Genomic DNA, 13,499 nt, shown 5'->3' on the forward strand with positions numbered 1-13,499 from the left:
ACACACGTCACGAGTTTGTGTTTGTCGTTTCCGCACTGCCGGCGCTTTTCGCCGGCTCGCCCGGCTCGCCGCTCCAATCGGAGGGCCGGAGGGCGGAGCTTCTGCTCTCGAGAACGAACGACCCGATCGTTGGCGGCGGAGGCGCCGTGAATTCGTCAGCTCATCGGGCAGCTTGCCGCGACCAAAGTTCTACAGTGATTCCAGGCACTCTGTTTCTATTACATTTGATTTACATTGGACGCGAAACCGCGCCGGAGAGACGAGCCGCACGGTCACTGAGCGAGCCGCACGGTCGCTGTGCAGGCGGAGGCCACGGCCGCGAAGTGGCCCAGGCCGGCGCCGGTAGCACGTGATAGCTTGTTACAGCTGCACGAAATTGCACCCAAGTCCCAACCACGGCAGTTTATATGAGAAAGGAGTTAATGATGCGATGGCGGGTTGCATTAAAAATTGTCATCTGCACCGCTTACTACGAGAGCGGCAATCGAATATCCGCCGCAGTGCTAAGCCGAACACATCTGTAGGCGGACCTGTAGGCAGACCGCCCGGCTGCTCCCAGCGCGCGTCGTCCTCTAGCCGCGGCAGCATTTGCACTCGCAGCGCCTGCGTCACGTCCACGACTGCCGGCGACACGGATTCGACAGGGCTACGGCAGCTTTGCTCTGTGATATCCCTCCGATGGTCACGTGGTGAGCTTTGTTCACACAAAATCCATCGTTTCGCGGCACCCGCTGAAACCGAAACTGCGACTGGCAGCATTGAAAATGCCTCTAATTAAACAACGGTTGCACACTGAAGCAAATGAGGTTTCTACAGGTGATAAGTAGGTCACTAGCTACTTATCGCAACAAAAAAAAAAAACGAGATGCAAAATTTTTGTGTCAGTGCCCCTTTAATAAGCAAGCCTCAATAGTGTATCATGGGAGGAGCGAGACGGAAGGGAAGAAGGTGAGATGTGGGCAGAGAAAAGAAGAGTGCAGTTACGTGGCAGGGGTGGCAGAAGGCTATCCGATAATCTTCTATTGTCTTATCGTATAAGGCTATCGTAGCAGATACACAGCCATTTTGTTTTTGCTATTTTTGCCGTGAGCTGTGAAATGACACTGCTTGCTGAAAGATGTGTGTAATCAATGGGGCTCTTCGATTTACAGTCGGACTCACCGCGGATAGTCCGCGGGTAGTCCGCGGATTCCCCGAAGCCATAGGGATACATGGGAAAATCGAATGCCGGACTGCTTCTCGGGGAGTCCGCGGTGAGACTGTAAATCGAAGAGCCCCACTATCTATGGAAATACCCAGATAGTGGGTTACATGTTTTTAATCGCTGCCCTGGTGCCTATAGCAACCAGGTCAGTGACGTCACTCCCTAGTTTATCGCAGGCAAGCATGTTTGCCTCGCTTTCCCTTTCGCCAGTAACAACAACAAAAAAAGCACCGAACCACGCTTATGATAGAAAATTGGGAACAACCCGCCGTTTTTGATCGCTATCAGCGTATTGCTTATCAGCGTCGCGCGTCCGGATTTTGCCGCTCCTGTGGACAATCACTTGTGCTAATCATCTTGTTTTTTCTGACTACCGCAACCGAAATAAGATCGAGGTTTACGATTGTATCATTACTAAACAGCGCAACAAAAACACGGACTTTAGCTGAGGTACACAGGACGAGCGCTGACTTTCAACTGAGCTTTTATTGAAAAAACCCCATACCCCACACACCTACACACACGTGCTATAAATGCACACAACAAAACAAGCGATTCATCATAGCGGTGCTATGGCGCGCCACACACGCTCTACAAATTCCCATTAAGAACACACGCACTTGAAATCATAATAAGCCTCTCAAGCCATGACACACGTGTTGCGCCCCTAGATTACTTTCTATGTAGCGTTCCTTCCCCCTTGTAAAAAATCAAGTTCCTTGGCTGACAGAGCAACCGAAGGTACGCTGACGCAATTTTCCCCCAACCTAGCAATTTTCGCTGCCTCCACTATCTCCCTTGTCATCTGGTCACTATGGCGCTGAATGACTTCGCATTTGTCTAACATGGGAACGCACTTTCCGGTGGTGCCTTTGCAATCTCGGCAGTGAATGCCTAACTGCCCTTTGACACTTGTTCGTACGTTGTTGCTATGCTCCCGGAGCCTTGTATTAAGACACCTTCCCGTCTGGCCCACGTACTTTTTTCCGCATGGCAAAGGAATCTCATAGATTACCGACTTTGCGCATGAGACGAACTTCGTTTTGTGCTCAATGGAGCACTTGTGGGAATCCTTTCTCGGGAGGTACGTCTTTTTGCAAAGGGCCCCCAGTTTGCGAGGGTCGGAAAAAACCACTTGTACGTCAGCGGCATTCCCTATTTTTTTTCAGCCTATGGGCTATATTATGTATGTATGGAATCACTGCAACCTTCCTTTTTCTTTTTCCTTTTCTACCACAACCGTGGCCTCGCCCTCGCTCCGGCGGCGGTTCTTCTTCAGCTCCCTCAGAACCTGCCCCGCCACAGACGTCACCACGTCATGTGGATAGCCAGAGCTATGCAGGCGCGCTTCTTGTGCATGGATGCTATCCTGCATCTTGTGGGGGCACGATCTTCTTAGTGCATTAGTAAGGCACATCTTTACTATCGCCCTTTTCACCAGCTTTGAGTGACCCGATGAGAAAGGAAGTAGTGGCTTATTACTGCGGGGCTCATACTGCCAGCAAACGTGGTTCTCAAAAAATTGCAGTCGCAGGTCAAGGAACCTCAAAAGTCAGCGCTCGTCCTGTGTACCTCAGCTAAAGTCCGTGGTTTTGTTGCGCTGTTTAGTAATGATGGATAACCAACTCGCCCAATACTGCACTTTGCTTACGATTGTAGTTGGTGTTGTCGCATTTCCGATCACTGCTGTTCGATGGAAGCTCAAGCTTTCACCGAGGGACAGTTTCCCGACACTGCAGCGTCTTCTAACCTGGATGCGGTCATAGAACGGCCGTATCTTCGCGGGGCATGCGCAGAAAGGTGTCAAAGACCATCTGCACACGAGGCCAGGTCAGGCCGTGTACCATCGCTGACACGTAACGAGGTGTCGTCTGCTCTGGCGCCTCTAACGGGTGGTTCTCTGGCTGGCAGGGCCCTTGAAGTCCCAGTTTATAACAGCGCGCAGTCATTGTCGTCGTCTTGTCCGTCGTCTCGTGGGGTTCTTTGTTGTGGCAGTTTCAAGCCCCACACAGCAGACAAGCCCAGCGCTCGTTCCGACGTCGTATTTTGGACGAGCGACGTCGAGGGTTCCTTCGGTCGCTGCGAGGGTGCGGGTCCTTTCGCTTCGGGGAGGGGGTATTTATAACCTTTTAGCCGGCCCTCCCCGCTTTCAACTTTCTCTTCGGTTTGTTTTTCGGTGCGACGAACACCTAGGAGCGGGCGCGCGCGGCTAGGGCTGGCCCAGGGTCGGAAAAAGACTGGCTGGAGGAAAGGGGCATCGTCGGAGAGCGAAAGAAGAAAATGGCATTGCTGAAAATAATAAATTTCGGGGTCTACCGGCGAAGACCTTTCATCTCTCGGGGCCTTTTCTGAGCATCGCTCTCTCCCCTCTTGCCCGGTCTTTTGGAAGCGCACGCCATCAAGTCGCTCTCGCAGTCAATTCTACGCAGCGGCTGTGTTGTCTGTCCCATCGTTTGCGGCGTTGTTCTGCTGCGTGTGCGCGCGTGGGTTTTGTGTGGACAAGCGAACTTGCGTGGCGCGCGTGATCTTCTGCCGCGTCCTTCGTGCGCCGCGTATGTGACTTGCTGCGCCATTTTTAAAAGGAACTTGGGCTTTTCTCTTCCTTCGTGTGTGTGTGTGTGTGTGTGTGCCTTTCTGGGTTGACGCGTGCGAGGCGTCTGCGCTCGTTTCCCCCCCACCGCCCAGCGTCGCATTGTCGTCTGCTGGCGAAGTCGTCTGCTGTGCCAGGCTGCGTCGTCTGCATCCGTGCGCGCCTGGTGAAGAAATCGTCTGCGCGCTTCGCCGAACTAGCGGCGTGCCGTGAGGAAATCGGGCCGGACCCGTGAGAAGTGGAGGGAAAAAGTGTGCTAACTTACGAAATGAAGATCTCAACTTCTTTTTGCCTCGCGGAAACTGTGATTGCGTCGGCGGCCTCGAAATAATTCGTCCGGAGAGTCGAGTTGCATAGCTAAGCCTAAAATCGCAAACTTTCGCGGTCTGTTTGCGCTACCACCCCCTTGCTGTTGGCGCGTCGTGTGATTTGAACTCTCGACTATCGGCAATAGAAAAAAGAAGGCTGCAGTGATGTTGGTTGCAAATGGGCTTCGTTTGTCGTCTGCTCATCTCGTGCGATAGGCGACGATAAGCTTTGACAAGACTCATTTGCGTGGTTCGACGCCGGCCAACGCGGCTTCTTCGTCCCAACTCCGTCGTCTCGGAGGGGTTTTGACGTGCGCGTAACACGGGTGCAAGCGCGGTCGACCTTGCTCGTCGTTGCATCGACGTCGTCGTAATAATAACGCCCTTTCGTTCCCTTTCCCCCATTTCTGGTCGTTCGCGCGCATCGTGGTCGGGGCCGGTTCTTCATTGTTGTGCGCGGCGAATCCGAAAGGACGCGCTCCATCGCTCCGCTGTGCGTGCACTCTTGGATAGACACGGTTGCCTGGGCCGCTGAAGGCCGGCACCGCCCGTGCTGCTGCTGCCCTGCGGAATCGGGTTCCTCCTGTGAAAGAATTCCCTCCGAGACCAGCCCGTGAGGACAAGGTTCAACGTTTGCGAAGCGTGCCTGTCTGGTGTGCAGTCTTCTGGGCTTCCGTCTTGTGTCGCGTGTTTGTGCCGTTCGACGAACGCTGATCGATCTTGGTGTGGTCGTGTGAGGACCCGTGTGACAAGTGTTGACTCGTCTACGGACATCGGCGGCTGTCATCGTCAAGTCGGCGTCCTTTACGACTGCGGTACTACAACCAGCGAACGTTCAGCGTTGATTCGTTCTTCGGCACATTTCAGTGCACGGAGGGGGGAAAATCGACAGGGTAATAGGTTAATGTCACTGCTGTTGACTTGGCTGCCAAAGTTGCATCGCTGAACGATCACCATCGGCGGTGTATCGGGGTTCAGCCGCCGCAGCTACCGTAGTCGATCTACGTTGACGCGGAGAAGCCTTCCACTCAATTCCTGAAGACTTGGAAGGCGGCCTTTTCAAACGTCGGATCTTTTTGAACAACTCTATCACCAGAGTGCGTCATGTCGTACGGTTCTTTCGGAAGCGGCCGGTACGGCGGCTACTCGTCGGGTCTGGGCACGCCGTACAGCTCGCTGTCGGCGCCCACGGCGCTCAGCCGCTCGCTGTCGCCGTCGCCCGGCTCGTACAGCGCCGATAGGCCCCGCAGCCCGCTGCGCTCGTCGACTGTGGGACTGAGCGGATACACGGCCGCGGGCGCCCGTATGTCTCCCTGTCTGAGCCCGACGTCGTCGCGCCGGAGCTACACCAGGCCGACGACCACGACGGCGGGGGGCCTCGCCACGCTCTACGTACGTGAGTCTCACGTCTGCGGGTGTTTGCCTACCCTTTGTTTTAAAGGCTACTGACGCGCGAAAAATTTGGCCCGTTAGTCTAGCGGTAATCAATTCAGCCGGCCGGCCATAAGTTATTAGAATTGTGTGAGTGAAACATTTACAATCTCATTAATGTGAAAATATACTACACATTTTTTCAGAATAGTTCTGCAAAAATATATTAGGCTTATTTGAGGAAGAGCGTCAGCAGAACAACTGGTGTTGCACTGACAGTGTCTTAACCACGAACTACAAACATGGCTGGGGCCCGAGCCTCGCGCCAGTGGCTCGAGCGCCATGCCCCAGCAGATGACGCAGCACTGCGAATGCCGCAAAATTGAACTCCGGCAATCCCCCTTTTGTGGACCGTGGCAGGGGGGGAGAAGAGGTCGGTGGATGAGAGTCAGGGATGGTAGAAGATGGTGGTCTTTAACAACACTTGCAGTGATGCAAGTAGATGTGCGGCCAATTTTTTTTTCTTGCCCTTAATCATGCGGTGAGCCTGTATGCTCTGCTGCGAGGCATGATGCTGTGGTAACAGCTGAGGGGGAGATGGGTAAGGTCAAGTACATGAAAAAAGGAACTCTGCGGAGAAGCTGTTTGTGACCAGGGATTCGTGTGTTTTTGTACTGCATCAGCAAAGGCAACAGATGCACAGTGCACTTTCTCTATGTCCGTGCTCCAGTCACGTGTTTTTTTTAGTTTCCTGTGATCCACGCTGCAACACACTTTCGGCGCTGTCCAATGCTTCGAAGCGTGAAGCGTTCCGTAACACAAGGTTGTTTTGCATGCGCGATTATTTTCTTGCTTGCTGGCGTAAAAGCAGCTGCTGTTGGAGGCACGGGAACAGAAACGTCGGCTAGGCACACAACCATAGCACCAGACTGTTGCCATTGTTGTCGCCGGTAATTTTCATAGGAGTATCGCCCATGTGCCCTAATACAGGCCAAGGTTGTTACAACTGTAAAACACTGAAAATTCGCAGTTTCACTCCCCCTTACAATATACTGCGCTACAGATATGTTAATGGTATTTTGATTTTGTAGAAAAGGGTCAGAGAAAGGGGAATTTCAACTGCACTGAAGAAAAGCGCATGTATTACAGTCCAGTTCACCTATAACGATACCGAATATAACAATATATCGGATATAACGATGAACAGCTATGGCACCGTCCGCTTTTGTATGCTTTCCATGGGAAAATAAACCGCTTATTACAATGCTCCAGTGCGTGATATCGGATATAGCGATTGGATCCGGTTATATTTTGCACTAAAAGTGCAACAGTCATGACTCTAATGACGCGGTTGCGCAGCCTACTCAGGTAGTTTCTTCATAGGAGGCCCAGTGCATGACACAGTCCCTCGGGGACTTTGTTTCCACCAAGGGCATTGACCTCAGCTAGGTGAAGCACCTACAGATGCTCATGCGGCAGCACTCCCACACTATACCACATCACCTGGGAGTGCAACAGCAATTGGCGTGAAGATACAACACCAGAGAAAAAACTTGAGCTATGGGAGGCAGCCCTGGCCAGCTCGAGCCTGGAAGACCAACTTCATCTAGTCAACCAGGCCCGGGAGAAGGCCAGACTCAGTGGAGTCCTGGACTAGGGACCCCACCCATCAGCGTCACCAAAAGTCTTGCTTTTCAATAAAAGTTTGTTCCTCCTCCTTCCTCCTCATTGAAAAGATTTGCGCTAGCTTCACACGCGGCAAACAAAGGTGACCGACTGTGGCTCCTTTTCCACAAATTAATAGTAGTACCACCTTGCTGGCATGCGAATAAAATGTTTTGAGCTCTGTTAATCGTTTTATTTCGCAACCCGCTTATAACAATTATCGGTTATAACGATGGGATTTCCTTGGCACTTGGATATTGTTATAAGTGGACAAGACTATTGTAATTACAGGTAGTGGGTACATGGAATTGTGTGACCTTTGGATGTTGAGAATAGCCTGGTGTTGGTTGGAGGGGGGGGGGATATATGTGATCTTGCAGGTGGGACAATAACGGGGCTTATCCAGTTTCACATGTGCTGGGCTGTCAGCCTACCCGGATGGCATCAAAAGAGAAACTGCTGAGCTAAATGTTCCCACTAACCGAGATGGTACAGGGATGCTGGGGGGAAACTTGGCCCGTGCACAGTTGCGAACGTGGACGCCTACATTTGAGGATTTAGCTCTTGGAGGTAACACAACAGAGTTGTTCCGCTGTGTTTAGAAGTGTGCCGACGGCCGTTGCAATGATTTGCCTCTGTCGTCATATTTTGGGGAATGCAAACCCGTTTGAAACACAGGCCCAGTATTGTGGAGTTGGCAACAGTGGCAGTCTTTTTCCTTCTTGGACTCCTGTACTTATTGTTCCAAGCTTACGCTTACCGCTGCAACGTATATCTCATTTATGCATTGCTCTCTCGTCGATATTATCTCTTGGGTGGATGAAACCTGAGTGAAAACTTCTGTACTTTTTTTCTCATGTATTGATGGCTGCGGGCCATTGGCTTGCAAGCTGTTCTCTGGATTGGATTGGATTGGATTCAATTTGACTATCCCAACTTGCAGCGCTGCTCGCGCTCACTTCCTGCTCTTGTTGTATCCACTGCTGCAGAGTGTGCCGGACACGGTCCGTGGCCGGAGCGGTTCCGCTGGCTCCCTGGCGGACAGCACCAAGTCGGAGACGGAGTCGCGGCTGAGCAGCAGTGCGGCCAGCCTCCAGGATGACGACGAGCTGGACTACAAGAAGGTGCGTGCATAACCTCCGGCGACCTCCGTGCTTTGGAAAGGCGTGAGCAAGCAGTCAATATGAACAAGACTTTTTTGTTCTCCATAGGCGAAAGCATTTTAAGTTTGCTCGAAAAGGTATAAAATGTTGCAAATGGTTGAGCGAGCGTTGCAGGGTCTTGTCATTAGGCTCTGTTTTTTAACAAGGGCAATCAGGCATCTTCCACTGATAAATAATTGTGCCTCAGACTTCTTAAATTGCCGGTTATTAATTATTAAGCGCACTGGAATTGTGAAGGGGAACTGCATGGCTGAACTGGATGTTTTTAGTTTGCTGATCGCTGCTGCGGTGGCTCCGTGGCAAAGGCGTTGTGCTGCTGAGCCCAAGGACGTGGGTTTGATACCAACCACTGTGGCCGCTGTGAAAAGGGAAAACTCCTGTCGTGCATCTAGATTTTGGCGCATGTTAAAGATCTCCGGGTGGCGAAGATTAATCCGGAGCCCTGCATACAGCAAGCCTCATAGGCCAGGTGCAGCTTTGGTGCATGAAGACCGCAAGAGTTTTAGTTTGCTAGTGTCTGTTACTTTCCTTCCCTCCCCCCTCCCCCTTCCTCATGCAATGCCCCATTTTCCACCTCGAGGGGCCGGTTGACGTGTCGGTGCCATGTCAGGCAGTTATTGGCCACTATCTCCCCATCCCCCACCCCCCAACAATCACTTTCTTCTTCTTCTTCTGCCTTGAGGGCTGTGTTTTGCTGGTCTACATGTCACGTGGGACTCTGTGTAACAGTGGCGTTGCAGCTTACCAGAGGTCGACCGTCTCTTGGGCGCAGCTCTACACGGAACTGAAGGAGGACTACGACCGACTCAAGGGCAAGCTGTCGCGGACTGAGGACGAGCTCGACACCACGAGACGCCAGCTCGAGAAGGCACAGTTGGTGAGTGGGGAGATTGCGCACCCCAGTGGCGCCCTAGAACAAACTTGGAGCTGGGCTGGGGGGATTCGACTTTGCCTTGGAACAACACTGGGGGATGCGGAGGAGAAAGGTCATTTTCAAAAGTTGCGCCCTGGTTTCAGTTAGCAGTTAGCTTCGTGGAGGAAGAAGAGGTTTTGTGTGGATAAGCTGGTATTGAAGGATGAAGAACAAGTAGGGCTGAGTTTTTTCGTTGCGGTCTCATCAAGGATCGAGTGGGGGGAATTAAGTGTGACTTCAGTGGTGGTGAATGTCAGCGAAATGACTGTCAGTGAGGTATGGCTTTAGGTGAAAAAATGCACCAGTGGTTACTTGCAGATATTGTCGGAGCCTAGGACATTCGATGGGCTGGCTTTAAAAGCAAAAAGCTGGCAGTTTTCAAGGGGCAGACTTTTTTGGCTTTCTTCGGGGATTTCTTTGAGCGCGACATGTTTGAGCCTTCTTTGGCCATGGGCGTGAAAAAAAAAATTCCTACTTTCTACTAATGCAGCACTATGTGCGCCTTGCAAGGAAGACTTGGAGGGTGGTAAGTTCAAAAGTGCATGGGGCCTTGCCTCTTCTTTAACTCTGCGCTACACACTGTAATGGGGCAGTGCTAAGAGAAGGTTTTTACTCGTTAAGATTTTTTGTGCATTGCCACTGCCTTCAGCGATGTGATAAAGTACAAGTAAAAGGCAAGAGGTCTTGGAAAAATGTGAGGTCTTGGAAAAGGTTGAAATACACTGTAGCACTTACAGTAAAACCTCTGTACAAGAGACACTCAAGGGACCCAGGAATCGTGTCTTTGTAGCCAAGGTCTCTTGTGTGTGATGTTGCTAACATGGCAAACATAGAACCAACCAAATCGTTCTCATTGAAATGGCTCTTATAACCAAGTGTCTCTTGTGGTAGTGTCTCTTGTGATGGGGTTTGACTGTATTTGTTTTTTCATACAGGTTACTAGGGGTTTTAGGTGGCGGGAACAACATTTTATGCCATGGAGTTTCGAATTTAGGAACACGGTGCATCACCTAGAGTCGAATCCCGCTGCAACAAACACCGCTTCAGCAAAATTTCCACTTCAACGAAATATTTCCAATTCCCCCTCAGCTAGCCGTAGAAGTCAATGCAACAAAGTTTTCGCTGCGGTGAACCACTTGTCAGGCTTGTTTTTGCTTCGGCGAAATTTTCGCTCGTTGGGGCTGGGTTTGAAAGTTTATTTTACGATGAAATAAGCATAACGCCAGCCATCTGTAATATTTCATTCATCCACACCGCTTAGTTCAACAAAAATGTGCATCCGCACCGCTACCCATAAACAAACTTGTAGGTGGACGCCATTGTTTGGTGGTGATAATGATGTGGCTGGCCCTGACACACGAGGCGCACGCCCTGCTTGCCAAGCCAGAGTTACAGCCAATCCGTATCCAGTTGAAATAACAAGAACGTGCGCTTCAGGCCATGTGCCGCAATGTATGTGTTGCGAGCAGCTGTTGTTGCAGTTTTTCAACCATTCTTTAATCAAAAGCAAAAATAGTGATTTTGTGTTCTTGAAACTATGTTATCCCATCTAGCTCGTGATAAAATTCCAATGCCAGATAGAGCAATGCCCAGCCAGAGGATAAGATAATGGGCCCTGCTCCTTTGGACCTAGCTGCTATCTGCAAGTAATCAAGCCTTGTTGTACAGCAATATCTTTCGAAGTGACATTTCCCTCCTTAAGGCTCTCTTAACCTTTGTTGTCCACATAGAACACCATGTAATTCCTTCTTCTAAAGATTGCATTATAGTGTCAGTGATGTGGATAGTATATGGGGGTATTTTTCTTTCCCTTTTGTGGGCATTGGGGCAGATTTCGCCAATATCAATTTTTGCCTTAACAGAAGTTTTTGTACATCCTGTCAATTTTGTTGTAGTGGGATATCACTGTATATGGAAAAAGGCAGTTGACTCCTGAGATATGTGCTTTGGGTGGGGATTCAGTAATCGGCATTGGTTTCTATCTGTGTTACAGTATTAAGTTAACAACAAACCTGCTCTTTTCTCTGTGAAAAAATTAGAAGTGTGGGGTGCATTCCCTGGGCAGACAGAGTCGATGCCCATTCTTTTTTTTTTCCCCATGAAATTATTTTTCGCACACTGGGCTCTTACGCTAAGCGTAACCCAAAAGGAGTCGGGCATGCGTACCCTGTGAGTGGCACTGGGGTACAACAACATTCAAGCAGCACCTAAATTTCCATTATCAACATCGGAAACTTTTAGCTCTTTTAAGGCTGGGGTTTTCACTCATTCGGCCCTATATCTTTGGGTCTGCCTCCACTCGCTGAAGATAGAAATTCTGCTGTGCTGGCAGGCAGAGAGCTGGAGGTCTTTTAAAGGGGCCACGAAGGCAAGCACAAGTTTGTTCCGTTTGAATTGAATTGAATTGAATTGAATTGTTTATTTCGACAACAAAAGGAGGTTGCCCTGGGGCTATGCCAAAAGGCGACATTTAAAGTCGCCTGACTAGGCCCCTAGCCCCAGGCAGCACAAACACACAAACAGCAGTTTGTTACAAAACGCAAATGGCTTAGAGATTACAATTTGAAAGTGCAAGCCTGTTAGTAACTCACTCAGCTCCATTGCAGCCACGGAAGATGCTTTTTTTCACCGAGAAGAACTCACGGAATATCGAAAAACTTTCAAACCTTGTGCTGGAGTGACGTAATGTGGGCAGGAGCCACATGTGGCTAGCACTTCAGAAAGGGTTACCAGTGTGGTACTTAAACTGCACGTTAGGATTGATGTGATAAAAACGGGACTAGGGGTCTCGCTGCAATTGCCCGGTCATGTTTCTTGGCGATGACTTAGGTCGGTGGGCGCCAATCGCAAACGCGATTCTGTGACATCAGAGAGAAATCCCCGGAAATCGGCTGGGCTCTGCTTTGTACGTTTTCTTTAACATCGCCATTAACCGTTGGAAGTTTCCGACAAAATTTGTATCATTATAATTACGACAAAGCAGTCCTTTTAAAGAACCGAACCTGTATTTTGTTTTCACGGCCCCTTTAAAATTGATAGTTATCTGTGGGGGCGCCAGGGTGCAAAAAGTGTGAAATGTTGGCCGATATCGACGTCACATTGGCTACGTGAATGTTTCAATGCGCCTGTGTGCAAGCAGAAGCCGTAGGAGCTAGCATTTGTGTGTGTTAGTTCTGCCACAGTGATCGCTCCCTCAAGCTAACGATGAGCATCAAAGAGGAGCGCAGATGTCAGCGTTTCGAGACCTCCACTGTGTTTCTGTCCACACAGCTTTGTTGCCCTTGCTTTTAAATGTGCCCTTCGTTTTTCCCGTGCAAAGGCCCGCTGTTGGCCTTGTCCTCATTTCAAGCGTCTGTGTTTTATTAACGCTTTGCCTGCTTGCCATAAAATGTGCTGAGGCTTGGCTTTTCTCGTGCTGCTGCTTTATTTCGGAATCGATTGCTTAGCCAAAGAATTTTTTTTTGTTCACTTTATGGAGCACGCGTTGGGCGATCAGACTTTTTTTTTTTTTTTTACTTTCTAGCATAAAGTTCATGTGCGATGTGGTAGGCCTCGTTTTGAGTGTCGCATATTTTAAAATTTGGGTTCTTGAGTTGGGGACAACACATTTTTAAGTTCAGCTTGAATGGCTTCTTATTTCTTTTTTTTTTTTTTAACGTTGCTGGCTGCTGTTCTTGCATGCTTTCTATATTTTCTTCTCTGCACTTTTGGCAGACTGGGTAAATTCGGCCTAACCCTTTCCTTCTTTTCTTTGTGCAGGCTAAAATCTCACTCAGTGCACTGTATAAGTCGGAATAGGCCAAGATTTTTTACCAGAATATTTGCTCAAAAGTTTACTCTCAACCCATATACCGGTCCTTGGCATAATGTTGTCATCTGGAAACCAGACAGACCGTGGGGCCCATCCAAACCGCAAAGGCACCATTGCCACCGACATCAATCGGACTCGCACCATTTTTTGTGTAATTTCTCTCATCAGTGAGCATGTGCGTGCTATTTCCTTGTTGCTCAAGATAAGTTAAGGCACTCAGCGGCATTTCACAACAGCGTTTAAGAGAAACGTTGTATAGTATGCCCAAGCCAACAGCAACATGTCCTACTGGCACCAGTTCAGCAACACTTAAAAATGTCCACACTACTAGCATAAGCTGAAGGGGTAGCTCCCAGAATGCAACGCTCAGGAGGCCTCATTTCGTGGGCACACTGCTCTGTGCACCTGAAACAGAGGGACAAGGTGGCCATGTTTGTCAGCGAGCATTGTGCGACGGCTCTACAAATGGATGGG

The 13,499-nt window shown here is 49.9% G+C and overlaps 1 protein-coding gene across 4 annotated transcripts in view; it reads left to right on the forward strand.

Annotated features, from left to right (window-relative positions):
* The window catches only part of Mbs (Myosin binding subunit), a 120,221-nt gene that overhangs the window by 89,517 nt on the left and 17,205 nt on the right, over positions 1-13,499 (forward strand). For all 4 annotated transcript variants that reach the window (XM_077672843.1, XM_077672845.1, XM_077672842.1 and 1 more), the window contains exons 14-15: positions 8,128-8,262; positions 9,074-9,178. In XM_077672843.1, coding sequence (XP_077528969.1) covers positions 8,128-8,262; positions 9,074-9,178 — 240 coding nt within the window. The remainder of the gene's footprint in view (positions 1-8,127; positions 8,263-9,073; positions 9,179-13,499) is intronic.

Source organism: Haemaphysalis longicornis, unplaced genomic scaffold (genome assembly GCF_048455015.1).
Source record: "Haemaphysalis longicornis isolate Haplotype H1 unplaced genomic scaffold, Haemaphysalis longicornis Haplotype H1 scaffold_6, whole genome shotgun sequence".
In the NCBI taxonomy this organism is placed as follows: domain Eukaryota; kingdom Metazoa; phylum Arthropoda; class Arachnida; order Ixodida; family Ixodidae; genus Haemaphysalis; species Haemaphysalis longicornis.